Genomic DNA, 27252 nt, shown 5'->3' with positions numbered 1-27252 from the left:
AATAGATAGAGTGATTCAAGAGGAAGGTTTATATGTATAATACACGCGTATTTAGTATAGAACAAGCCGGAAAATTCAAAAATTTCTAATGCATCTGTGCGAAGTCGTGACGTATCGCTAGTTGTTTATAAATGCCAAATCATAATGATTCTTAAAACGTATCGTGAATAGTAAATAGCGTAGATTAAACCCAATTTGTTTATATATCTCCTAAACTCATCAATATTACAGATAAACATCAGTATACAAAATTATACCTACCTTATTGATGTATTAGGACATAGATTACGTCAATTATTGATGATTATTGAAATCGATTGTATTGAAAAATTTAAACTCGATTTTTCTGTTGTTGTAACATATTTATTTAATCAAAATATTTACCCTCATCCATACTCCATACTAATATTATAAATGCGAAAATAACTCTGTCTATCTGTCTCGGTTTCACGCCAAAACAAAAACACATTTAAATGATTTTAATTTAATTGAAAAGCATAGAATAAATATTTTTTCTTTCTTTCTTTCTAAATGAAGTTTAAATCTGTTCAAATAGTAAATAGTACACAGGTAGTCCCTGACAAAGGAGATAGGCTCCTTTTTAATTCGAAAAAGGGTTGTAAGGGATTGAAAGGGAGATTAAAATTTGTATAGAAAATCGCCATTTTTGAAGCTAGAGTATGTAATTATGTAATTATGGTAGAAATCAAGCATACGGCTCATCTGATGGTAAACAGTTACTGTAGCCTACGATCGCATGAATTATTCGACATTAGATTTCAATAAAACAAAAATAGTAGACAAAACTACTGAACCGATTTAAATGCAATTTGGTACTAGTCCAGACCCTGAGGTTACTTTTTAATGGTAATGGTGAAAAAGGGTTGTAAGGGGTTGAAAGGGGAGATTAAAATTTGTATGGAAGTATTGTCATTTTTGAAGCTAGAGTGATGAAACTTTTTGTTGGATTATTGAATATTTTTTCTTTATTTGGTCAAGGTGTCTATAATATGCGAAGTCGCTGGCACAGCTAGTAATCTATTGCTACCATCTAATTAGTTCATGCATGCCTAATTGCCTATATGATAAAACTCTGGGGATCTAGACTCGACAAATTGCGTGAAATCATTTTGTACTGCGTCCCGGGAAGGAAATTTTTTATTAAGTAGAAAATTTAGTTCAGTAGTATAGTAGTTTTAATTATTTATGACATTTTTATTAAATTCGACTATTCTAATTTTTATTAGATTAGACGGGCGCGGTCGTCTAGCGGTTTAGCACGACGCTTGACTACCTTGGTCGTGGGTTTGATTCCTCGCGGTGCAAACATTTTTATGCATGACTGATTGTTTATATCAGTCTGGGTGTTTTCTATATATATTACGTATGTATTTACAGAAAAATCTAAGTATATCTGTTGCCTAGTATCCATAACACAAGTTATGCTTACCGTGGGACTAGATGGCGTTATGTTAATTGTCCAGGGTTATTTAGTAATATCATCATGCTCCACTGGTGCTCCGCTAGTGTTAACCATTCTATTATCACCAATGAAATAGTATTTAATATATAAACGTGACTATACAGATTTTATTACATGTGTTTACTCATTTAACTATATTTTTGTCTTATCTGTCTTTATCAGCGAGTAAAACGATCAGTGAATGTTGTTGTGTAGTGATATATGTATGTATGTCAGTGGTATTTTTATAAATTATTGACTGTTTGACAAGTGGATGTGATGGCAAACGATTGGGTCAGACAACAGGTGAGTAATCTCATAATTATATATATATAAATTTTAAGTAAAAATATTATAAGTATAATCATATAGAAAATTTATTAAATTTTATTTAATTAAACTCTTTATTACATCAGATATAGAAAATAATTTAAATTCAAAATCAAAATATCTTTATTCTTAATTAATAAAAGAAATTCTTAATTAATAATCAACTTAATATAAGCACCTTTGAATAGTCATAGTTATAATTCTTTTAATCTACCGCTCATTCGGAAAGCTGTCTCATCACAAGAAGAACGAGCAAGAGACTTGTGTGTTGTTTTTTTAATTGGTCATTGTAATTTTACATTTCCAATTTGAAACGTGCAAATACAAACCACCAACTGCCACTAATTTATATAACTAAAACAAAAGTAGCTTAAATTACTCCTAATTACATTAGCTACCTGCCAATAAAAGTCCCGTCAAAATCGGTCCAGCCATTTCAGAGATTGACCGGAACAAACAGACAGACAGACAGAAATTGTACATAATGTTATTTTGGTGTATATACCGTATTTATATTCATATGCATACAGTAAAAAACGATTATTTCAATATTTGACTACCTCGGTGGTCTAGCGGTCTAGCACACCGCTTTGCGTCCGATGGTCGCGGGTTCGATTCCTCGCACGGCACAAACATTTGTATCATGAGTGTGATTGTTTGTATCGGTCTGGGTATTTTCTATGTAAAATATGTATGTATTTAAGAAAAAAAATTATCTATGTATTTGTATCAGTAATCTTAGTACCCATAACACATGCTTTAGCTAGCTTAACTTGGATCTAGATGGCGCTGTGTGAATTGTCCTCAGATTATTTATTTAATATTACAAAGAGACACTCCAATTTTATTTATATGTATAGATATATATCGAGTGTTGCGTTCACCACAACATCGACAGTTAACAATGTCTCTGATTACTCCGTCTCAGGTAAGAGTCGTGATGGTATGTTTGATTTGATTTGAAATACAATAGATATTACATACTGATGAGACAACACAGTTTTTTATCTTCATGTAAGACGCCTGGGTGTGTATTATTTGATAAGTATTATATTTCTTATCACAATATATTACAATAACATATATATATATATATATATATATACATATATATACTATCAGACCCGGCCACGTGTTGCTGTAGCTAAGGTTCTCAAATAAAATAATATTGCAACTATAAATTGAGATGTACGCTATCCTATCTTTCAAGTTGAATCAAATTGCACACAATGTGCAAATCAAATTTGCAATCATTTCTACTGAACTTCTACTGAACCGCTATGCACTCCTAAACTGTTTAGGAGTGCATCGCGGACAAACAACGTGACACGTAATTTTTATATATTAAGATTTAAATGCAGTAGGCAATTTATTTTCGTCGTCCTTTATTATATGTTATATATTTGACGGCTCGGTGGTCCAGTGATTTAGCACACCGCCTAACTTCCGATGGTCGCAGGTGCGATTCCGCGCACGGTGCGAACATTTGTTTTCATGAGTATGATTGTTTGTATCGGTTATATATTTACGAAAAAAAATATATCTATGTATTTGTATCAGTTATCTAGAACCCATAACAAGCTTTACTAAGCTAACTGAAAGAAATACTTAAACACATCGTTTTTGTAAATATATTCATATACATATAAAGCACCCAGTCCGATACAAACAATTATACTCATGAATACAAATTTGTACCGTGTGAATAGAATAGAATAGAATAGAAAATCATTTATTCAAATAAACTTAATTTAAGCACTTTTGAATAGTCATAACAATTTGTTTTTTATTTACCACTCGTTCGGAAAGCTGTCTCATCACAAGAAGAACGAGCAAGAAACTTGTGTGTTGCTCTTTTAAATAATCCTTGTAAGTTTACAATTACAAGTCGAAACGTGTGAATACAAACTACCAACAAGCACTAATTTTTTGGGTCAAATATAATCATGCAATAAGATTAAATCAGTCGTAGTGATAAGAGCAGACCAGTCCCTACAAGCAGCACTCGTTCACGAGTATGACGGATGAGCCAGCCATCACTGCGCTCGACCATATTTTAGGGAGCCCATTGACCCGGCCCACCACGCCGCCACATGTCTCTGTGAGGAATCGAACCCGCGACCATTGGATAGCGGTATGATAAACTACCGAGGTCATTACGGCGTTGATTATCATGACAGTCACGTTTACCCAATTAGTTGTAGTTGTTTTATATAAAACAAACATAGCGTGTAAGGTCGATGGTGTGTTAAGGCCACGTCTATACCAATTTGGGTACAGTTTGAACATAATCCATGTGTGAAACATTACCGATATGGGTGGAAGTTATTTACTACTAGCTGTTCCCGCGACTTCGTCCGCGTGGAATTTAGCTTTATTTTTCCAAAATAAAAGATATTTCTAAAATAAAGGTAGCCTATGTTACTCGTTATTACATCAGCTACCAGCCAAAAAAGTAACGTAAAATCGGTCCAGGTCCGGTCGGTCCATTTCAGAGATTAGCCGGAACAAACAGACCGACAGACACAGACAAATATTGTAAAAAGTGTTTTTTTGTTATATGTACCGTATTTATATTCATATGCATGTAGTAAAAAAACGGTTATTTCAATATTACAAACAGACACTCCAATTTTATTTATATGTATAGATGCTGAGTTGGTTACCAAATATCTTTTATTCTTACTATTAACACTGTTATATTCATATCTCAAGACAATTCACACAGCGCCATCTAGTCCCCAGTTAAGTTAGCTAAAGCTTGTGTTATGGGTACTAGACAATTGATACAAACATATAGATTTTTTCGTAAATACACATACATATATATTATACATAGACAACAACTAGACGGATACAAACAATCGTACTTATGAATACCAATGTTTTTACCGTGCGAGGAATCGAACCCGCTAGCATCGGAAGTAAGGCAGTGCGCTAAACCGGTAAACCACCGAGGCCGTAAGTCATATTGCAGTCATTACACATACATTGCTAGCAGTAAGGCCACTAATTTTACCTATTAATCATTACTTACTAATATCTAGAGGGTAAGGGGATTATCAAAACTGTGGACTAATAACCCTAGTACTAGCAATCTACCATGCCAGGTTGACCTCCACGCGGTCACCCCTAGAAACCATCGTGATAAATTCACGCCGAATTTACCACGATGGGCTAACAGACCTGACCTCATGCTCATCTTATCATCCTCCACTGGTGTCCCGCTTGCGTAATGCCCAATTTACACTCAGCCCGAGTGGGCAGTGAAGTGAGCAGCGCGAGAGTGTAAACACGAGTGGAAACACTTCCCATGCCATTAGCGCTGCCACTCGCAATGTCCGGCGCTCCCTCGATTGTCGGTTTTTCGTGCGCGAGTCAAAGGACTGGCAGCGCGAGTGGCAGCGTGTTTTTACATTCAGCCCTCTAGCTCAGTTGTCGCCCGGCAATATTTCCGGCAGCGCGAGTGGCAGGGGAAGCGGCTGAATGTAAACGTAGCATAAACCGTTAGCGCAGGCGAGTGCAACATTCCTTTATCACCCATAAGTACTTACTACCATCTCTCTCTGCATCCAGATCCGCAGTCACCAGCGTACCCCGTCAGGGTCCAGGGACTTCAAGGAAGCAACCAAGCGCGATGCCCTCGCCAGGGTGGCCGTGGAACTGGAGAGGCTGGTCGGCACCATCCCGGAGAACAGACGGCCCCTCGTGGAGAAGGAGTTTGCCGGTTTCAAGAATTTGTTCAGCAGATTTTTAGCAGAACGTAAGTATTTTTTCATCGACTGGCAACATCAACGACAGATGTCATTATCACCTGGCCGTAATTCTTACTAATATTATAAATGGGAAAGTAACTCTGTCTATCTGTCTATCTTGCTTTCACGCCAAAACTACTGAAGCGATTGAAATTAAATTCGGTACACAAATAGTCGAGACCCGGAAAAAGGAGGTACATAGGCTACTTTTTAATACGAAAAAAATTGTAAAGGGTTGGTTGGCCATGTTTCCTCGTGGAAACCATTACGATAAATTCCTGGCGAATTTGCCACGATGGGCTAAGTGACCAGATAAGATAAGTATGAGGTCACTTATCTTATCATCCTCCACTGGTACCCCGCCAGCGTATACCGTTAGTGCAAGTAGGTGCATCATCATCCATTATAAGAAATAAATCATACCTTATAGCTTCTATTTTGTTACAGAGGGACCATCAGTAACATGGGAAAAGATCGAGAGATTACCAGAAGGTGCGGTCATAGACTACAACACGTTAGAGACGCCGACCACAGACAACGTACATCATATGCTGGATAAACTGGTTGTGGTCAAGTTGAATGGAGGTCTGGGCACATCTATGGGCTGTAAGGGCCCCAAGTCGGTGATACAAGTGAGAAATGAACTCACATTTTTGGATCTGACTGTACAACAGATTGAGGTATATATCATAGATAAATAAATATTACTATTGTAAATAAATAAAGATTCTATTTAAAATAATTAGATTCAATTAAGAAGTGGCAAGAAACTCAATAAAATTTCAATTTTTTTTTAAATGTCAGTTTATTTATATTGTTTGACATTGAATGAAAATCTCGTGCATGAACAGCTATTTCCATGCACGCTCGTCATTTAAGTAACCGTTTAGTGAGTAATAGGCTTTGCTCAGTATATATGTTTTGAATTTATTTAAGAGTAATTCCAGTATATCGTTCGCGTTACGGCGTTCCACAAGGGTCAATCATAGGCCCCTTTCTCTTTTTAATTTACATAAATGACCTTCCCTTTATTGTAGTGAAAATTGCAGATATACTGCCGTTTGCAGATGATACTTCGTTAGTGTTTAACGTGTAACTTTTCTTCTTTCTTATTGTAAATCCTGATTGAACTAACTCTTCCAGCACCTGAATAAAAGATACAAATGCAACGTACCATTGGTGTTGATGAACTCGTTCAACACGGACGACGACACGCAGAAGGTGATCCGCAAGTACCGGGGTTTGAACCTCGAGATCCACACCTTTAATCAGTCCTGCCACCCGCGCATCAACCGGGAGTCCCTATTGCCCATCGCGAAGAATGGTGACGTGCACTCTGATATCGAGGCGTGAGTATACCTTACTTCTTTACATAGTATAAAATGAAATCGGTGCCACTAAGCGACCAGTCATCTGTTAAAGGCTCCGGCTCGAAGGACCATGAAAAACCTTGAGGTCCTAAGGTAGTTACCCTAAGGTAAACCAAACACTTTACTTGTGTCTATATATATGGTTTATTGGTCGTTCACAAATACAGGTACACTTAGGTCGATAGAACCGTACAACATTCTCTAACATTCTACGATTAAGTACACAACATGACAACATCTCAACTGATTTTGCACAAAACGAAACGATGGCGCATTTTACTTTTATGACAGCGCCATCTAGTAACATTTGTGAGAATTAATTTTTTCTTATATTTCTAACACTACGGATTTTAATGTAGCTTTTAGCAGTACATAGTGATTCAAGAGGAAGGTTTATGTAATATGGAAGGTTTTTTTGTGTATGATAGTGAAATGGTGCACCCGCCTGCGCTAACGGTTTACGCTGGCGGGGCACCAGTGGAGGATGATAAGATGAATATGAAGTCAGATCAGTTAGTCCATCGTTACAAATTCACTAGGAATTTCTAATCGATGGCTTCCAGGAAAAACTGCGTGGAGGACGCACTAACATGGTACATTGCTAGCAATGGGATTACTAGTTCCCATTACTAACAATTCCTCCCTAATTTGGAAGGTATTTGTTTATACATGTACGCCCGTGTAACGCCGGAGCGGGTAGCTAGTCGTCTCTTCTCATCACCTTTTGTCAGGGTTACGGGAATGCGCGAGCAATCTTCCACAACACGTTGGCAATTATCTATAAGTGTATATTTATTTGATAAATCAATCAATAAATAATTTATTCTGATTGTCCTACAGGTGGTATCCACCTGGCCACGGTGACTTCTACGAATCCTTCAACAACTCTGGCCTCCTCCAAAAATTCATCAAAGAAGGTCGTACCTATTGCTTCATCAGCAATATCGACAACCTCGGAGCCACTGTCGATCTGAACATCCTAAACCTACTCCTCAATCCTGAACCACAACGTTCCACATCAGAATTCGTAATGGAAGTCACGGATAAAACAAGAGCTGATGTAAAAGGTGGAACTCTAATTCAGTATGAAGATAAACTTAGACTGCTAGAAATAGCTCAAGTACCAAAAGAGCACGTGGATGATTTCAAATCAGTTAGCCAGTTCAAATTCTTCAATACCAACAATTTATGGGCGAAACTCGACGCTATACAGCGTGTTGTCGAACAAGGATCACTAAATATGGAGATAATTGTGAACAACAAGCATTTAGGTGATGGATTAAATGTGATACAATTGGAAACAGCTGTAGGTGCTGCAATGAAGTGCTTCGAAGGTGGAATAGGCGTTAATGTGCCGAGAAGTAGGTTCTTGCCAGTTAAAAAAACATCAGATCTACTTCTCGTCATGTCGAATCTGTACAGTTTGTCTCATGGGTCGTTGGTCATGTCGCCACAGAGGATGTTCCCTTCAACACCACTCGTGAAACTGGGTGATAATCACTTTGCAAAGGTCAAGGATTTCCTGAACAGGTTTGCGACGATACCGGACCTTATTGAGTTGGACCATTTGACGGTATCTGGGGATGTTACGTTTGGCAGAGGAGTGTCATTGAAGGTGAGATATAAGTTTTAGTTTTTTTGACAAATATACCGAAGAGCAATTAGAGATAACACGCTGTCGCTTCTATATTTAGGAAGTGGTTCAGCGGTTTAGCGTTTCGCCTTACTTCCGGTGGTTACGGGGTCGATTCCACAAAGTATAGATAATGTGAAGTGAAGTGAATGTGAAGATGCCTAGCATACAGAGACGAAAGAATCACCAAAACTTTAAATAGAACTTTGACAACAATATCTCTTAAGAATACATTTTAAAAATTTCGGCCGTCGGTTGATTTTATAAAGAACTTGTGTAATGCTGAAATCGCTCTTATTTTCCAGGGTACAGTGATCATAATTGCGAATCATGGAGATCGTATTGATATACCGTCAGGGGCGCTACTCGAAAACAAGATTGTGTCCGGCAATTTGCGGATCCTCGACCATTAGTTTTTTAAGGACAATGATGGATAAACCCAGGGGCGGATCGTGAAGTTGTGGGGCCCTAGGCTAAATCTACTTAGGTGTCTATCTAATTAAATTACTCAACTACAAAAATACACTGACCAAAACCTTCCTTTCGTTAGACGCGCACTTGCATGGGTTGATTGATCTCAGGGTTGCCAACCTTATGATAGATTTTTAAAGATTCTAGATATTTTTTATATTTAAAATATCGTTTCAGTGGTGACTGGGGGCCCTATGAATCCTCGGGGCCCTGGGCTGCAGCCCAAAAAGCCCTTAGGTAGATCCGCCCCTGGATAAACCTATCCATTAATAAGTGTAAACTGACGGTTTACACTCGGGGCACCAGTGGAGAATGATAAGATGATAAAGTCAGGGTCTGTTTGCCCATCGTGGGAAATTCCCCAGGAACTGACCATGATGGTTTCCAGAAGACGGTGTGGAAGTGTTAAGAGACCTTTCACCCATAAAAAAAATTGGAATTGACCACATCATGATCTATTGTTTCCAAAAGACAGTGTGGAGGTCTCGTATGGTACATTGCTGGCAATAGGGCCTACTAGTCCCTATTACTAATATTCCCTTCTCCAACGAACATTAGAGTTATACCAAAACAGACTTTGTTTATATGTATATAAGGTAGATAATTAGAAAAGACAGTTCAAATATCACAGCTATTTAGGTAAGTTATGAATATGTGGCACAAATGGTTTCAGAAAGATTCATCACTTCAGTGTTAATTCATCACTTTGTTGTAATACTAGTGGTAGACGCGAGTTTGTCTGTTTATTCGCGTGTACATTTGTGAACACAATGTATAATATATATATGATACGATAAAACGCATTTATACAACGCCATCTATAATTTTAATAATAAACTAAGTAATAAAATTGCTATATTTACTTTTTTTTTAAATATACACATACAAATGTATTTTTAGAACTGTAAAAGAAATATCTAAATATGTAGATATATATTATGTGAATATAGATAGATAGTGTTGTATACGTACTTACATACAATTATATATTTTATATATTAAAATTGTAATTACGCAATTTAATTAATATGTGTACAATTTTTTTATAATAGTTCTTAAGAAAAAGTGATAATATGTATCACCAAAAATTTTTTATATTACGGTTTTGGCAGATGTTCGTTTTTGAGTATGTAATGTAGCTGTTAAATGAAGATTAATACTTAAATTGTACTCAAAGTATGATAAATTATACTAAATTTGGTTATTAGAATTCCAACAGCTTACAATATATTACACTAAATCATTTCCAGAGAAAGCCTAACAAGTTTACAGAGACTTAGCAAAAAAAAATTAATACAAAATGTTGCAAACAGAATAAAGATCAGAGCTAAATGTAAAAAGTACAAATTAAATATAAATTTCACAATAAATAAAAGTTATAGAACACTTATAAGGATTATGAGAATACGATAATTGTAAGAATAAACTGCAATAAGAATAATTTGTTAAGATATTCTTTTATTCTATTCTAATGTAAGAATAATTTGTTCAGATATTCTTTTATTCAAAATATACTAACGCTATTGGTCGCAGCTGGCCTTTACTGTTTCACCAAACGATAGGGGGCGAGTGCAGATGGCACTCCAAACCTGCGGAAGGACTTATAGAGCGGCTGAGGGTATATATTACAATATATTCAAGGTAGTGCATACGGTATATGGGCATCACACGATGACGTGATATCCGTGATGCTGTTTATGTAGTCGATAGTGATCATTCACCATTATTTATAACCATAGACTACCGTACAGTACCGTGTACAGTCAGCTTATGAATCAAGTACATATAAAATATATAAAGTGATATTATTATTATTATTATTTCATTTATTTCGGATATTTATCAGTTAGTAAACATAAACTATGTTAGTAATTTACAATTTTATATATTTAATTCATATATTTATGTCTCTGTCCAATCAGCGATATCCAGTACATATAAAATATATAATGCAGTGATATATTGTCTTAACAAATTTATTTAGCTGTGATCCCACATATTGGGAAATTTTACAACGCCTTCGATTTTGTTATAAAACCTGTGAATTCTGTTATATATTGTCCAAAGATGTTTTGTTACTATGGTTTATATTTATTTTGTAGATTTAATAAAATATTTTTTTAAAATTTTTGCTATTTTTAATTTTTCTACCCTATAAAATTATCACAAACCCAATCAAACTAAATAAAGGTTTAACAAACATGCTAAAAAGAAATTTAGTAGAGTTTCTTGATAGTTTTTATCTATTAAAACTGTATACTGCATGGTAGGGAATAAATATATTAGTCCAAAAAACTTGGCTCTCATAATTTTCATTTCATGTTAGACACCTATATAAGTAAACATCTATACATATAAATAAAATTGGAGTGTCTGTTTGTAATATTGAAATAACCGTTTTTTACTACATGCATATGAATATAAATACGGTACATACCTCAAAATAACATTTTTTACTATTTTTGTCTGTCTGTCTGTTTGTTCCGGCTAATCTCTGAAATGGCTGGACCGATTTTGACAAGACTTTGGCAGGTAGCTGCTGTAATAAGCAGTAACTTAGGTTAGTTAATTTTAGAAAAATAACGTTAAATTCCACGGGAAGGAAGTCGCGGGTACAGCTAGTTGTAAATAAACTGGCTTTTTTAAAAGAAAGTAATTCAATTGAGTGTCTTGTCAGTTCTTTTCAATTGAATCTCTACTGAACTGGACGGTAAGAAATTATATAAAAAAATATATTCATAAGCGGCTAAAATGTTCTACATGAATAAATGTTTTTTGAATTCAAATTTGCTATGTTTTTGTGAATATCTTTCCACATGATAAATAAAAAGGGCTGTGGTTTTTTAGTGGGTAAGAATCCCACACACCCCCTCGTCATCCCTCCGGTGGGAGACTGTGTTTGTGAAGATTTTCCACATGTTAAAAAAAGACTTAAACTATAGGATAACGACTATAAAGGATGGTTAGATGAAATATAACAAAATAATAAATAAATTAATGTTTATTTACAAAATATCACAATGAATCAATTATAGTGTCTAAGTAAAGCTAAAATTTGACCATATTTGAGGTCACTTGTCTGTTCGTATAATCTAAGTTAATATCTTAGATTATGATTTGGCATTGTTTGTAATTGTTAAAGAATTTATTTGGAATATTTTAAGGCTATTTTTATCAAACATTTTTCATCATTAATTACAAAAAAAGTCAAGATTCGTGCTTTTGTTGTTACAAAATTTTAAATAAATTTCTACAATATCCACAGTAATGTTTAGATATATTTAGATGTAATTGTTTAGATCTAACAACACTAGCAGGCTTAAAAGGACTTGCATCGAGCGCTGTAAAATATTAAAAAAATAGTGTTAACGTTGGATTGGAATATTTTAAGGATATTTTTATTATATCGATACATCGTCCATAGACAATTATTTCTTAAGTTATTGAGTTCGCTTTTGTTGTTATAAAATTTTAAAGCAGTTCTACTATATCCACAGTAATGTAAATTGTTTTGACCTGACAACATTAGTAGACTTAAAAGGACTTGCTTCAAGCGCCGTAAAAACTTAAAAAATGTCCGTAGCCGTGACCTATTAAGTGCCTCATTATGAAATAAACTTTTCTCTAGTGTTACTCACTATTACATGCTAGTCGTTAGTAATATTCTTAGCAAATTTACTGGCTATTAAACTAACTACGCCCGAGAGGAATGCCAAGATGGCGCTGGACGCTGGCATCCATTGTATACTGGGGTTGTGAAATAAACAGGCTCCGTCGTTGCTATACGCGCAGGTTAAGTCTGGAAAGAGTAGGTTCAAATCAGGAAATAGAAATATAAATAATCTTTATTCAATTAAACTTTATATACGCACTTTTGAATAGTCGCATTTTTATTCTACCACTCATTCGGAATGCAGACTCGTCACAAGAAGAACGAGAAAAAAATTGCGTAATGCTATTCTGAATAAATGTGTATTTATAATATGACCCGCCTGCGCTAACGGTATACGCTTGTGAGGCACCAGTGGAGGATAATAAGATGACCATGAGGTCAAGTTAACTTACTCATCGTGACAAATTCACCAAAAAATTATCACAATTACCGCCTGGAGGTCAACCTGACAGGTTATATTACTAGCAATAAGATCATCAGTTAACATTACTAACAATACCCTCCCCCCTGAAAAAAAAGTGTATATTGATAGAAACGTTGAGTTTATACACTCACCGCTGATGTGCATGTAGAGAAGTCTGCCAAGCACGTGTGCGGGGAGCGCAGAGATCGCCAGCGAAGCGCCCAGGGCCAACGGCCGAGAGGACACCGCCACCGCCCGCAGTGGCACCATACCCTGCATCAGCACCGCCGCACCTGCACCACACCTCACACATTACTACTGTCGATCAGTCTCCACTTCGCGCGGGCGGGAATATGTGTTTAATAATTCATTACTATATTATACAGGATTATCCGGTACTTGTATGCTAAATCGCAGGCACTGTAACAAATCTGTCGGGATTTATTGCACTGAACCGATATGGCTAAGTCTTGAAATATTCGTGGAAGTCCAGGGAAGATTTAAACGGTGATAAAATATGAACAAATTGCTTGTAAAATAGTAAGAATAGCAATTCTATGTTGCCATACGAACGACTGATACCTGTCTAACGTTCAGAAATTTTATTGCGTAACTAAACTTCAAAAACTTCCGACATATTTAATTTTAAGGCGGAACGGAGTTAGTGCCAGCTAGTATGTTAATAAATAATTGGTTTTTCTACTTACCGGCTATACCCAGGGAGACGGTGAAGATGACTTGGTACACGGAGAATGCAGTCTGGCAGGAGATGATGGAACAGGATCCCATCACAGCGTTTCCAGAGCTACACGAGCAGTTGTGGAACGTTCTGGATAGATATATAGATAGATAATAATTACTGTCTGTATAGCAAATTGAGCTTCTACTGAAACCCACATTTTATATGTTTCCTAGCCGGGGCGAGTAACCGGCCTCGCATGGGTGTACATGTATTATATATATATCTTCCTCCTGAATCACTCTATCTATTAAAAAAACCGCTTCAAAATCCGTTCCGTAGTTTTAAAGATTTAAGCATATATAGGGACAGACAGCGACAGTGACTGTGTTTTAAAAAATATTTTTTAGTTTTACAAAATTAGCTTGGTGTAATGTATAACTCGATATTTGACGATGGTCTGAATAAGAAAAAAAAAATTATGCAGGTAAACAAAAAACAAGTATATACTGTTTTAAGTTTGACGCGGTCATTATTTATAAGTATAATTAGTAAATCACAAAACCTCGACTAGAACTCAATAAAAATAAAACGTGGTAAGATGCCGTGATTTACTAATTATACTTAATTATATATGAACAAGTATGTATGCAAATGCTACTCAGTGCATCTTCTAGCTATTAAATTATATCAGGCGCTTTAGGCTGTTGTTCAGCAATTACAGATATTTCTCATAACGAATTCTAGTACCAGACCAAGCAGACCTTGTGTTGTGGTACTAGACAACTGATGTAAATATTGAAATATATTTATTTTTGTAAACACCTACATAACAATCTAGGTAGCATTAGCCGTGGTCACAAGCTGACTGGAATAACAGCGATGTCAATCTAGATAGGTGACAGCAGTTTTTTCATCTTCCGTCACTAGATTATAACATCGAGACAGGTAAATACCTTTATTTGCCATAAATTTATTCGTGTTAAGTGTCGTGTTAAGACCCGGTTAATAATATAAATAACTAGCTTTAGCTCGCGGCTACGCTCGCGTTAATTTATCCCCTTAGGGGTGGAAATAGCTTTATGCATGCAAAGTCTTACCCCGTTCGGTTTAAAATTGACAAAGTTTCATACAAACTTTCATCCCCTATTTTATCCCCTTGGGGATGGAATTTATCAAAATCCTTTCTTAGAAGATGCCTACGTCATAATATCTACCTGCATGCCAAATTTCAGCCCGATCCGTTCAGTGGTTTGGACTGTGCGTTGATAGGTCACTATGTCAGTCAGTCGCCTTTGAGTTATATATATTTAGATGTATATTGAACACGAAAGTTTAAAAATAAATAATGTAAACTTACATCAATCCGCCGATTTCATCCGTCGTCGTACACCCCGCGTGGCACGGGGAAAAATAAGTGTTCATCCCAGGGACGAGGCACAATGGCGAATAACCATAGGCTTCAGAGTTGCACCTGGAACACGTTGATAGATATTTTGTCGAATTAGTTGTTATAGACCGGAAAACTAGGAACAGGTTAAGGTAACCAATTACGTCCCGGACCAAAACTTCTAAGATCACCCAGAAATATTACAATTAATCCAGTTGCGGGTATCTAAATTTACTAATTCACCTTTAACCCGAGCTGTAAGGGTCATGAACAATATCAGAAATGATATTGATATTATTGATTGTAGTCTGCCGAAAATCACAAAAACCATTAAAAAATATCTTGAATTTTTATAACGTCTAAGTTGTGTAATTATATCTTTATATGTATACTGCACTAAACCGATTTGGACACTTTGTCATGGTGTGAAGGATTAGGTATAAGAATGGCGAAACAAAACTATATATAAAAAATTATTTATTTTTATCTTAGAACTCTAAAGAGTTACAGAACTCTTTAGAGTTCTAAGATAAAAATAAATAATTTTTTTACACATGTTCTTGTAATATTGAAATTAATAAATAAATACTAAAAACAAAAGATGGTTATGATAGTTGTGTTAAAAAGTGTAGTGAAAATCAGCTGAAAGTCAGTGAAATTCACTTAAATATTTACAGTGTGCCATAAGAACATACAAGACCATTTCATATTAAAAAAAAAAGTTTTACAACAAATACTAAATAAAACATATTATCGTTCAAAACAAAACCTGGAATAATTTTTTTGATATATACGATATGCATGCTTACCCGCAGTGTTCACTGCAATTTGGTTGTGTGTATTCGCTATTTGAAACCCCATTTATACCCTGTGGCTCACAGTCGAGGAGTGTCAACACCACAAAGAAGATGGCCGCAAAGAAAGCTACGATCCCTCCCACCCGCGCCGCAGTATTGGCTTTCACACCATCTTGACGTCGGACCGAAAAACGGACGCGAAATATCTGTAAATTAGATAAATAATGTTAGATATATCAACTCTATGTACTAGTAAAAGTATGTATTATAATAAAATAACAACTATATAACATTAATTTAAGTATGTCTCTAACACAATTCACTTTAGCAATTAAAATACAACCAGCACATCCTGTGCTCAAAGACCGAATGCCGCGACCTTTTTTTTTTCGAACTACTCTAATGCTGTTGGCCGTAGCTGGCCTTTACAGCTGCACCGGACGTTATGGGGCGAGTGCAGATGGCACTCTAAACCCGCGGAAGGACTTATGGAGCGGCTTAAGGCCAACTCCTGCCCGACGGATACGACTTTAGTCTGAGGGCACCACTAGGGGTTCGAACCTCGGCTCAGGCCGTCGTAATTTCGATCCCCGTTTGAATTGGACGGGGGATCGATCGGAGGGGCGCCCGGGGCGCCGGTGTGGAGCGCTCGGGCGCGCGCAGGCGCCCGGTTGAATGCGCGATATTGTGTTTGAGGTCGTCGTCTTCGCCGGCGAGGACGGTGTCGTGTGTGTGTGTAAAAGTGTGGTCGGGGTGGAACGGGTGGACCCGTGGGGAGGTTACCTACAAAAACCCTCCCTTTTATACAGAGAAGATATGAGTGGGGGTTATATGCAACTAATTTAACGATACCGAGTAATAATGAAACTACCTTCTTTTAATATAAAATATCAGATTTTTCAACAATATCGATGTGAACCCTAACAATAAGAAATTAGAGGGTACATTAGAGAGTCGCGCCTGATAATAGCCCAAAACCAATGGCGTAGTTAAGTAACCAAGGGCCCTGGGGCCAATCAAAAAATGACCATAGAACATAGACCAGACAGATATAGCTCTATAGCATTATATGTCTGTGGAAACAAAAAATAGACCAGACGGAGACAACTTCATACAAAGTATACCAATATTATTCTATCCGTAACAGTATGCGTACCATAATGAAGAAGATGACAACCAGTGGTCTGAAGAGACTGCCGACGAGTCTGGACGAACGTGGGTCTGGTCTGAGGGTCTCCATTTCAAATCTACCCTGTAATTAGTAAAAAATATTGTTTTTAAATGTCAATATAGATCCTTAGTATTACCCGTTTAAAAAAAATAGAATAGACTCTTTTTAATAGATGTTTTTTTATATAAATAATTACAGTATAACAAGTAAGAGGCATGAGATAATCCAAACATAGAAATCGCTACGCACTCATTATTAGTGTAATCAGATAATATTGTCAGTGCTATGGATTTAAAGTTTTTCTATAAAAACATTATTACTGTTATGTTATCTTATCTATGGTATTACTTACTTGTATGTAAGATGCATCAAATCGTACAAATTCAAATAATGCGAGATTGAGCAGAGAAAACGACACGATGTTTGTAACAATTGTTTTATTGCGAAATATATCACGTAGTGACGCGAAAAATCCTGAAAAAAAAAAGAATTTAATATCACCACAGATAACATAATATTCACTAAGCTAAATGTAACCTGTTTTATATGACAAATAAATAAATCTGAAATATTAATTGTGTTACACCCAGAGGTCCAAGCAGATAACTTTATACAGACTCTGCCGTTTGAAATTTACTTTTAATTCAATTAGTGTAGTTTCTGAAAGTTACGTCTCTTTAATGTTAACTTATAAAATTGTAACGAGTTGCAATGAAGCTTGCTTCTTATTAATTTCTAAGCAATTATAAATGTGAAAGTTTGTGAGTATAAACCTGAACTGAGTGGATTTTCATGATCTTTATAGTAATAATCAGAATAACTCGTCATTATCATCATCTCAGCCCGGAAGACGTCCACTGGTGAACAATGGCCTCCCCCACAGATTTCCACGACGATCGTACCCGCGTTGCTCGCATCCAATGCCTTCCAGCGATCTTGACCAGATCGTCAGTCCACCTTATCTCATCAGAATAACTATGTGTTATAATTTATTTATCGTTTATTGCATTATTTAAAATAAATGTACAATAGGCGAGCTTAATTTTTTTTTCGGATTACTCTAATGCTGTTGGCCGCAGCTGACCTTTACAGCTTCACCGGACGTTAGGGGGCGAGTGCAGATGGCACTCCAAACCCGCGGAAGGACTTATGGAGCGGCTGAAGGCCAACTCCTGCCTGACAGATACGACTTTAGTCTGAGGGCACCAATAGGGGTTCGAACCTCGGCTCAGGCCGTCGTAATATCGATACCCGTTTGAATTGGACGGGGGATCGATAGGAGGGCGCCCGGGGGCGCCGGTGTGGAGCGCCCGGGCGCGTGCAGGCGCCCGGTTGAATGCGCGATATTGTGTGTTTGAGGTCGTCGTCTTCGCCGGCGAGGACGGTGTCGTGTGTGTGTATAAAAGTATAGTCGGGGTGGGCGAGCTTAATGCCGTATATTATTCTCTACCAGCTAAGCAGAGGGTAAAAGCAGAAAACGGTTGAATGGTAGTAATGGGAAATGGCATACTTTTGATATTTTCCTATTTAATATTATGTAAATTTTACGAAATATACTGGTAAATAATTATGATATATACGAAGTTGCGTGGGTCAGCCAGTAAATAATATTGTCTCACCATTCTCCACTTCGTCTTTAGGCGGTTCATAACCCTGCATTCTCTTCGGAAACAGAATAAACAAAAAGGCAAACATGAGCGTTAGCATGCCCAATGAGATGTGTGTGACCCACCAGTCCTCTCCCGTTGAGCTGGGGATGAGCCAGTTCTCGCCGGACAGCCCCAGGGACAGCCGGATCGATATTAGGATACCTGGAAGTAAATAATTTCATTTACCTACAACTCTTTAAAAAAATACAAAACAATCTAAAATATATATAACTCAAAGGTGACTGACATAGTGGTCTATCAACGCACAGCCCAAACCACTGGACGGATCGGGCTGAAATTTGGCATCCGCTAAGAAAGGATTTTGATTAATTCTACTCCCAAAGTGATAAAATTGGGGTAGAAAGTTTGTATGAAACTTTGTCAATTTTAAACCGATCGGGCTGAGACTGCATGCATAAAGCTACTGTGACGTAGGAATCCCCTAAGAAAGGATTTTGGTAAATTTCACCCCTAAGGGGATAAATTAACGCGAGCGAAGCCGCGGGCAAAAGTATGTATATAGGTACAAAAGGCAGTCTTATCGCTTAAGCGTATATATACATATTGATTATTATAGAAGATTTTGTAAAAGAAATTATTACTTAAAATTCGTAGAGCTGACAATATAATTATCCTTGTATACGTGTATTTATTTAGAACAATATTTATTTAAATAGCAACACTCGACTTTCTTTCTCATTCTTCTGAGATGAACCTGCGTCTCAAATATATGGTAATAAACTTAATAATTAGTGGGTGCAAATAAACTTAACATTACTTTTGAATAGTCATTTTATTTTGATCCTAATAAAATAGTTGTAGTTCGTACTACATCAAATCAAATCAAAATGATATATATTATGAAATATAAAATGATATATATTGTATAGAAGGCAACGTCCCGTACAAAATTGTGAGTAGTTATAATTCATTTTTAAAATTACAATTTAAAAAAATATGTACAAAATAATTACGTCTGTAACTATTCCACAATAATTCCATAATCATCATTACATAGTATAAAACAAAGTCGCTGTCGCTGTCTGTCCGTCCCTATGTATGCTTAAATTTTGAAGCTGTTTTTTTAAATAGATAGAGTAATTCAAGAGAAAGGTTTATATATATATGATACATGTACACCCGTTCGAAGCCGGGGCGAGTAGTTAGTAAATTCTAAAAAATGGTACCACTTACCATAAAAGTATGGTCCACTATGTGGTTCATGGTCATCCAGATACGTTAAACCGAGTGACCAGATCGCCAGCTTGGTCAGGGAGCACAGTACAGCCGTGATAATGAGCATCACAGTCCGGGGTACGATATTGGGGTCTGATGTGGTCACTTCCCTGGGTACAATGTCCCCACCGCAAAGTTCTGTAAAAAAAAATTATTCAGATAATTATACTATTATTATATCCTTGTATATATTAATTCCTTATTTTTATTTCATTTCGACATAGACACCTATATGAATTTACATTTTAAACAAATTGGCTTTAAAAAAAAAGTAATTCAATTGAGCTTCTTGCCAGTTCTTCTCAATTGGATCGATATACTGAAGTGGACGGTAGGGTAAAATTATAATATAGAAAATTTGACGTTCATAAGCGGCTTCAAATGTCGTACATGAATAAATTATTGTTGAATTTGAATTTTATTTTGTTATACTTATGCCCACGGCTGTGTTTTACCATTGCATCCCTCGCCATCGACAGAGAATTCATCCCACTCTGGAACCTAAGTGGTCTCGGACAGTGCGGTTTCAGAGGAGCTTCCTCCCGCGTTCATTTAGGTTATGGAATGAACTACCTGCCGAGGGTTTCTCGAGAAAGACTACAGCATAGGGTTTTTCAGGAAGGGTATATTAAGGTTACTTATGGGTCGGTGACACCAATAAGGCGTATGTGGCATCCTGAGTATTTCAGGATACGGTAACCATTTACCATCAGATGGACCGTATGCTTATTTGCCACCATCGTGGTATATAAAAAAATATGGACCTCTAAATGAGTAAAGATTTCAAAAACCATTGGAGCAAATTAAGGAAGGGCCTCAATTTGCGCCAACGGTTTCTGAAATTTGCTTCTGCTATCCAGTCCACACAAGCAATTTCACGAATCTAGTTTAACCACTTCTCCTTGTATCTTCCTCTGAGAAGAAACAGAAGGCAGCATGCACTTGGAACTTGTAGAAGGACTTATTTAGCGGCTGAAGGCCAACTACTGTCTGACTGATACGTTTTTAGTCTAGGTAAGTAATATTATCTTTTCTGGGGTCTGGTCCCAACCCAACTTCAATTCAAGATGTGAGCATTTCGATCCCTATTACCACAGATAACATAATATTACATACTATTACCATGGGTCGCTCTCGTCACTATGTTGGAACTCTCTTTCGTCTATATACATGATCAGTACCACAGATATAATAAAATAAAGAAGAATAAAGAATAGATTTAAAAATTGATTTTCAATATCGAATCTTAAATCGAGAAAATTAGAAACTTAGTTAATAGATATCTCACCAACGTTTACAATGTGTTCTTTTGCAAATGGGAAGGCCAATACCAGTAAACCTGATGCTGCAGTGATAGCAATCCAAAAGGCTAAAGCAAAATGTCTCTTCTTCCGTCCGAACCACGAGAGGAGAGCGCCAAAGAGGACATCGGCACTTGTAGCACCAATAAACACCCAATCTATAAGAAAAACAACAGATTTCTAAACTAATAGAATAGAAAGTTCAGAAATAATAGGAAAAAAAATTACTTAATTGTGTTACTTAGTTTTTAAAAACTAGCTGACCCACGCTACTTCGTCTGCGTTTCATTTCCACACCTTTTGCAATATTTTTCATTGCCTATTGGTCATAGCGTAATGTTATATATGTTATATTTGACGACCTCGGTGGTATAGCGGTTTAGCACACCGCTTTACATCCGGTGGTCGCGGGTTCGATTCTTCGCACGGCACAAACATTTGTATTCATGAATATGATTGTTTGTATCGGTCTGGGTGTTTTCTATGTATAATATGTATGTATTTACGAAAAAATTATCTATGTATTTATATCAGTTCTCTAGTACCCATAACACAGGCTTCAGCTAGCTTAACTTGGGTCTAGATAGCGCTGTGTGAATTGTCCTGAGATTATTATTACTATTATATTATATAGCTTAAAGCCTTCCTCAACTAATGGACTATCCAATACAAAAAGAATATTTCCATTCGAATCAGTAGTTCCTGCGATTAGCGCGTTCAAACAAATTAACAAACAAACAAACTCTTCAGCTTTATAATATTAGCACAGATAATATAATATATTAGTGAAAATAAATAATTTACTATTATAAGAAAACATATGAATACAAAAAACGTTCATAAACTGCTAAAATGTCCTAAATGAATAATTTTTTACTTGTTTCGATTTGAGTTTGGCTGTTGCTCTTTTAAATAAATGTACAACTTTATGCACTTCTGATATAACTTATCTTCCAGTAAAATCTAATTAGTTGCTCAGATTATCAGTGCTTGTATCAGAGCTTGTATGAAATGCAGAAGTTCAAAAGAAACCATGACGTCATACATTTTAAGTTAAGTGTACCCTGACGTAACAACAATGTACTTACTGTGATAATCAATTAACAACAGTATCTAATCACTCATTCATTGATAATGTTTAATCATCAGATTATCATGACACCAGCTGAGAGTGATAGGTTGTGAATTTCAATTGTATAATTGTTTATGTTATGTTATGCTTTGCATTATGATAAAATGATAATCTGGATTACGTTATATCCAAGCTGCTTATGTATTCTACAATTGAGTAAACAAAATTGTTTTACGCACTTATTAATATTTAAAATCATACTTCTATTATATCATGATCATCATCATCAGCTGCTTCTTCTTTATTCCATTCATTTGTGGTCGGAGTAATATGTTACTCTCTTCCATTCATCTCTGTTCGCAGTCATCTCGTTATTTACTCCCTTTACCATATTATCTTTTATACAGTCCATCCATCTCTCTTTCGTCCTTTCTCTGCCATTATTACCATCTACATTAATAAGTAACACCTTCCTTGACCATTATATAATATTACAAATCTTATATATAAAATTCTCGTGTCACAGTTTTCGTTCCCATACTCCTCCGAAACGGCTTGACCGATTCTCATGAAATTATGTGAGGGTATTGAGTAGGTCTGAGAATCGGCCAATATCTATTTTTCATCCCCCTAAATGTTAGGGGTAGTCCAACCCTAATTTTTTTTTATTTTAAGGCAAAACAACGTTTGCCTGGACAGCTAGTATATATATGGATATCTTAAGGCTGTATGTCTGCACCCTACTCATATCCATACAACAAGAACAACACGCAGCAAAATGAGTAACACGCAAGTTACTTTTTTGTTCTTCATGTCTTCTTAAGTCTTCTTGAGTCTTCTAAATGAGTGGTAGAATACAAAAAATATGACTATTAGAAAGTGATTATATTAAGTTTACTTTGTACCTACCTCTCAGATGTTGCCATTTCCGAAAACTAATGTATCATATCTCCATCGTTGCAATTTAACTTCCACATTACACGCTTCATACCAAAACATAGAAATCAAACTCATTTTTAAGCAGAAAAGAAATGAGACTGGCAACCACGTAGACGATTTTATATATGGCATTGATGAGGGTGAATAAAAAGAAATAGATTTTTATTCAAATAAACTAACTATAAACACTTTTGAATGGTCATATTTTTTAATTCTACCCCTCATTCTGAACGCGGACTCATCACACGAAGAATGAATATAAAACTTGTGCGTTGCTCCTTAAATAATTGTTTTTCAAAAATTATTTATTAAGAATTTTGTGTGAATAAAAATACCAAATAGCAAAGTTACCATAAATAAATAAATCGTTACTTGAGTAACAAAATAAATGAATCACAGTTAACAGAGCAGACCAGTCCCTACAAGCAGCACCCGTTCACGAGTATAATGGGTGATCACTGCGTGTAACTCAACCATATTTTAGGGACCCCAATGACCCGTCCCACCATGCCACCTGTTTGGACATGTAGGACTGAGACTTACCGCGAATCAACAAAGGATGGTAGCCTGTCTCTGCATCTCTTTTCAGCAACAGGTATACGTTGTGTTCCAGGAGTATAACGATGAGTAGAGTTCCCTGCAGGAACAGGTCGAATCTTGGTATTGTGAGAATGTAGGTGCGGAGGAAGTACCACAACTTGTGGAATACTGTAAACGAAACAATAAAAAAAATCTAACACAAAAAAAAAACTAAAACTAAAAGTATACAATTCAAATAAAAGAAATAAACATTAAAAATGTTTCCCTTTCCTTTTTTCGGACTACTCTATTGATATTGGTCGCAGTTGGCCTTTACAGCTTCACCGAACGATAGGCGGCGAGTGCAGATGGCACTCCAAACCAAAGGAAGGACTTACGGAGCGGCGGAAGGCCAACTCCCGCCTGACGGATACGACTTTTGTCTGAGGGCACCGCTAGGATCGAACTTCGGCTCAGGCCGTCGTAATATCGATCCCCGTTTGTATTGGAGTGATTGGAGGGATGTTTGTACCGTGCGAATAATCGAACCCGCGACCATCGGAAGTTAACGTGCTAAACCACTAGTTCACCGACGTAAATAACATGAAAACAAAATAGATTATCATAACATTCTATTCTACCTGTTCAATGTCTATTTTTGTTAATATAATTTATGATAATAAAATTATTAGATATTTATTAATCAATCAACGATTATGTAATCCCTCATGATAATGTTTCAATGAACGCAGATTTTGCTATCTTATAAGGAATGTCAATGTAAATTTGTAGGTAACCTTTGATAAATTTGTTCATTGGTGGTTATAAACTGTTTTTTATAAATTTAAAACTGAATAAAATAAAATAAACTTTATTATTTCCATAATAACACATATAATAACAAGAAATACATGCATTTTATTAACTATGGTCTGGTTTTTGTTTTCTTTTGGCTTTACTTCCGCTGTGTACTGGTTCGATATCTCACATCACTTTTTTTTTTTTATAAGTGTAATAGAAAAAAAAATAATCCTAAAATAATAAGAAATAAATGCATTTCATTAATTATGGTCTTTAGTTTTTTGCTTTCTTTTGGCTTTACTTCCGCTGGTTATAGGTTCGATACCTCGTACGGTGCAAACATTTGTATTTATCAGATTGTTTGTATCGGTCTGGATGTTTACTGTGTATAATATGTGTACATTTACAAAAGAATACATATATTTGAATCGTTATCTATGGTATAGTACCCATAACACAAGCTCTGCATAGCTTGGGACTAAGAGGCGCAAAGTGGATTGTCCAGGGTTATTATTGTTATAACATATTTAATTCAATACCACTAGCTGATATCGTAAATTTTTATATATTAAAGAATTGTATAAACCAATTTAATAAGTTTTTTTTCGGACTAACTAAAGCTGTTGACCTTTACTGTTTCACTGGACGATAGATTCCAAACCAAAGGTACTTATGGAGCGGCTGAAGGCCAATTCCGATGGATACGACTTAGTCTGAGGGCACTGGTAGGGGTTCGAACCTGGGCTCAGATCATCGTATTTTCGATCCCCGTTTGAATTGGACGGGGGATCGATCGGAAGAGAATTTAATTAGTATTTTTATCTGTTACAAATAAATGTGTTTTTTTTCATAATATTAGTGTAGATAATTTGTACATAATTTATATAACTCTAAGGACTAATAATGATAAAAGATCGTAATTAATGATTTAATTATTCTTTTATAAAACTTTAAGGTCTACTAAGCATAAAAGTTATCATTGATGTAACAGAGAATTGAAGCCGAAAGTTTTATAAAAAAAAAACTATCTCTCACTTTTGATATATAAGATCTGATGGTGTACTTACTGGTCCCTTCTTTGAACATTTTGCACGTTTTTTATTATTCAAACATTTATTTTAGAAATATAATATCTAATTATTTTTTTAAATTAAATTCCATCTACTTATTATAAATTATCACAGAACATTAAAAAGAATGAACATGTCACACATAAATTCAATAATACGTGCGCAATAATGGAATAAAAATAAATTACTATAGATTTGTCCAAATCGCGATTGTGTTATCTGCGTTACACTGCTCACCTATCTATTGATTAATTAATGTGTTTGGCCAATGTTAAGGTTTTCTCTTACCTGATTTTTTTGTTAAGGGTGCCACAACCTAGTAGTTAGTTCGATTCTGGAGTTGCACTCTAGGAACGAACCGATCTATACATTGCCTACTTGCAACTTTAACCTTAGGATCTAGTGATCAACTGATTTCTAGATTCTGCTCAGGAAACTTAGTTTTTAAGAATGACCACACCTGAGCTTGTTTGTCTAATAATAGGGTTTTCTTTATCCCCATTATTTTGTTAAAGCCACAATCTAGTAGTTAGTTCGTTTCTGGAGTAAGCACACTAGGAACGAAACGATCGAAAGAATTGAATCTACCTTTTTGGGCCTCCTCAGAACCTAACCGATCTATAGATTGCCTACTTGGGTATGGCACACTAGTGCTTAGAACCTATAGTGATCAACAGAATTCTAGATAGTTTGTTTAGGAATGTCATCTTGGTTCTCAAGAACAGCCACGTCTGAGGGGAGCCAAAGCTACGAGAAATTAAGCCAGGTAGGTTGTTCTCTGTCCTGACTTTTTATGTTCAGGGTGTCGCAATCTAGTGATCAGTTCGTTCCTAAAGTAGTCACTCTAAGAACGAACTGATCTAAACATTGCCTATTTAGTCTTGGCACCTTAGTGCTTAGAACCTAGTGATCAACAGATTTCTAGATTGTTTGTTTAGGAATGTCATCTTAGTTCTCAAGAATTGCAGCGCTTGAGAAAAGCCACGTCTGTAAGAAATTAGGTTTTCTTTACCCTGATTTCTTTTTGTTAAGAGGGTCGCAATGTAATAAGTTAGTTCTTAGATTAAACACTCTAGGAACGAACCGATCTATACATTGCCTACTTGGGCACGGCATCTTAGACATTAGGACATAGTGTCAATTGATTTCTAGATTATCTGTTCAGGAATTACACCTTAGTTCTCAAGAATGGCCAAACCTGAGCGAAGCTTCGTCTGTTTGATTTCTCAATTTTTTATATTATAGCTTATTTGTCTAATGTTAACTTTATACTGAATTATTTTGTTAGAGTTGTTACAATCTAGAAATCAGTTCGTTGCTAGAATAAGCATTTTAGGAAAACAAAAAAAAATTGCCAAACTCGAAGTTTATTATTTATAAAATGAAAGACTGCTAATTATAATGATATAAGACCTTCAATAAACTTGGAATGTTGGAATTGGAACTTGGAACCATTGAGACTATTCTAGTTACAAAATAATAACAGATTTTTTTAAACACCAATTTAAAAACATATACCTATTTTAAGATA

General features: G+C 35.8%; 2 protein-coding genes across 4 annotated transcripts in view; one reads left to right on the top strand and one right to left on the bottom strand.

Annotated features, from left to right (window-relative positions):
* Positions 1-9303, top strand: part of LOC131841614 (UTP--glucose-1-phosphate uridylyltransferase) — a 31293-nt gene extending 21990 nt beyond the window's left edge. For 2 of the 3 annotated variants that reach the window (XM_059189936.1, XM_059189937.1), the window contains exons 2-5: positions 5369-5555; positions 5995-6227; positions 6691-6896; positions 7758-8578. In XM_059189936.1, coding sequence (XP_059045919.1) covers positions 5369-5555; positions 5995-6227; positions 6691-6896; positions 7758-8550 — 1419 coding nt within the window. In that variant the 3' untranslated portion in view covers positions 8551-8578. Of the gene's footprint in view, positions 1-5368; positions 5556-5994; positions 6228-6690; positions 6897-7757; positions 8579-8855 lie in introns of those variants that run through there. The other variant, XM_059189938.1, reaches the window with a different exon arrangement.
* A 3266-nt stretch (positions 9304-12569) lies between these two features.
* Positions 12570-25737, bottom strand: LOC131841625 (solute carrier organic anion transporter family member 74D-like). Its single transcript, XM_059189951.1, has 12 exons — positions 25719-25737; positions 23875-24039; positions 21308-21478; positions 19978-20157; positions 18754-18945; positions 17487-17608; positions 17120-17215; positions 15976-16169; positions 15137-15250; positions 13805-13926; positions 13250-13390; positions 12570-12820 (listed from the first exon to the last, which is right to left on the bottom strand). Exons 1-12 carry the CDS (start codon positions 25735-25737, stop codon positions 12669-12671), a joined length of 1668 nt encoding a protein of 555 aa, XP_059045934.1. The 3' UTR covers positions 12570-12668.
* Positions 25738-27252: the final 1515 nt, after the last annotated feature.

Source organism: Achroia grisella, unplaced genomic scaffold, assembly GCF_030625045.1.
Source record: "Achroia grisella isolate CSIRO2021 unplaced genomic scaffold, CSIRO_AGI_Agris_v1 utg18504, whole genome shotgun sequence".
In the NCBI taxonomy this organism is placed as follows: domain Eukaryota; kingdom Metazoa; phylum Arthropoda; class Insecta; order Lepidoptera; family Pyralidae; genus Achroia; species Achroia grisella.
Note: the sequence above shows the minus strand (reverse complement) of the source record. Positions and strands in the feature narration are given on the sequence as shown.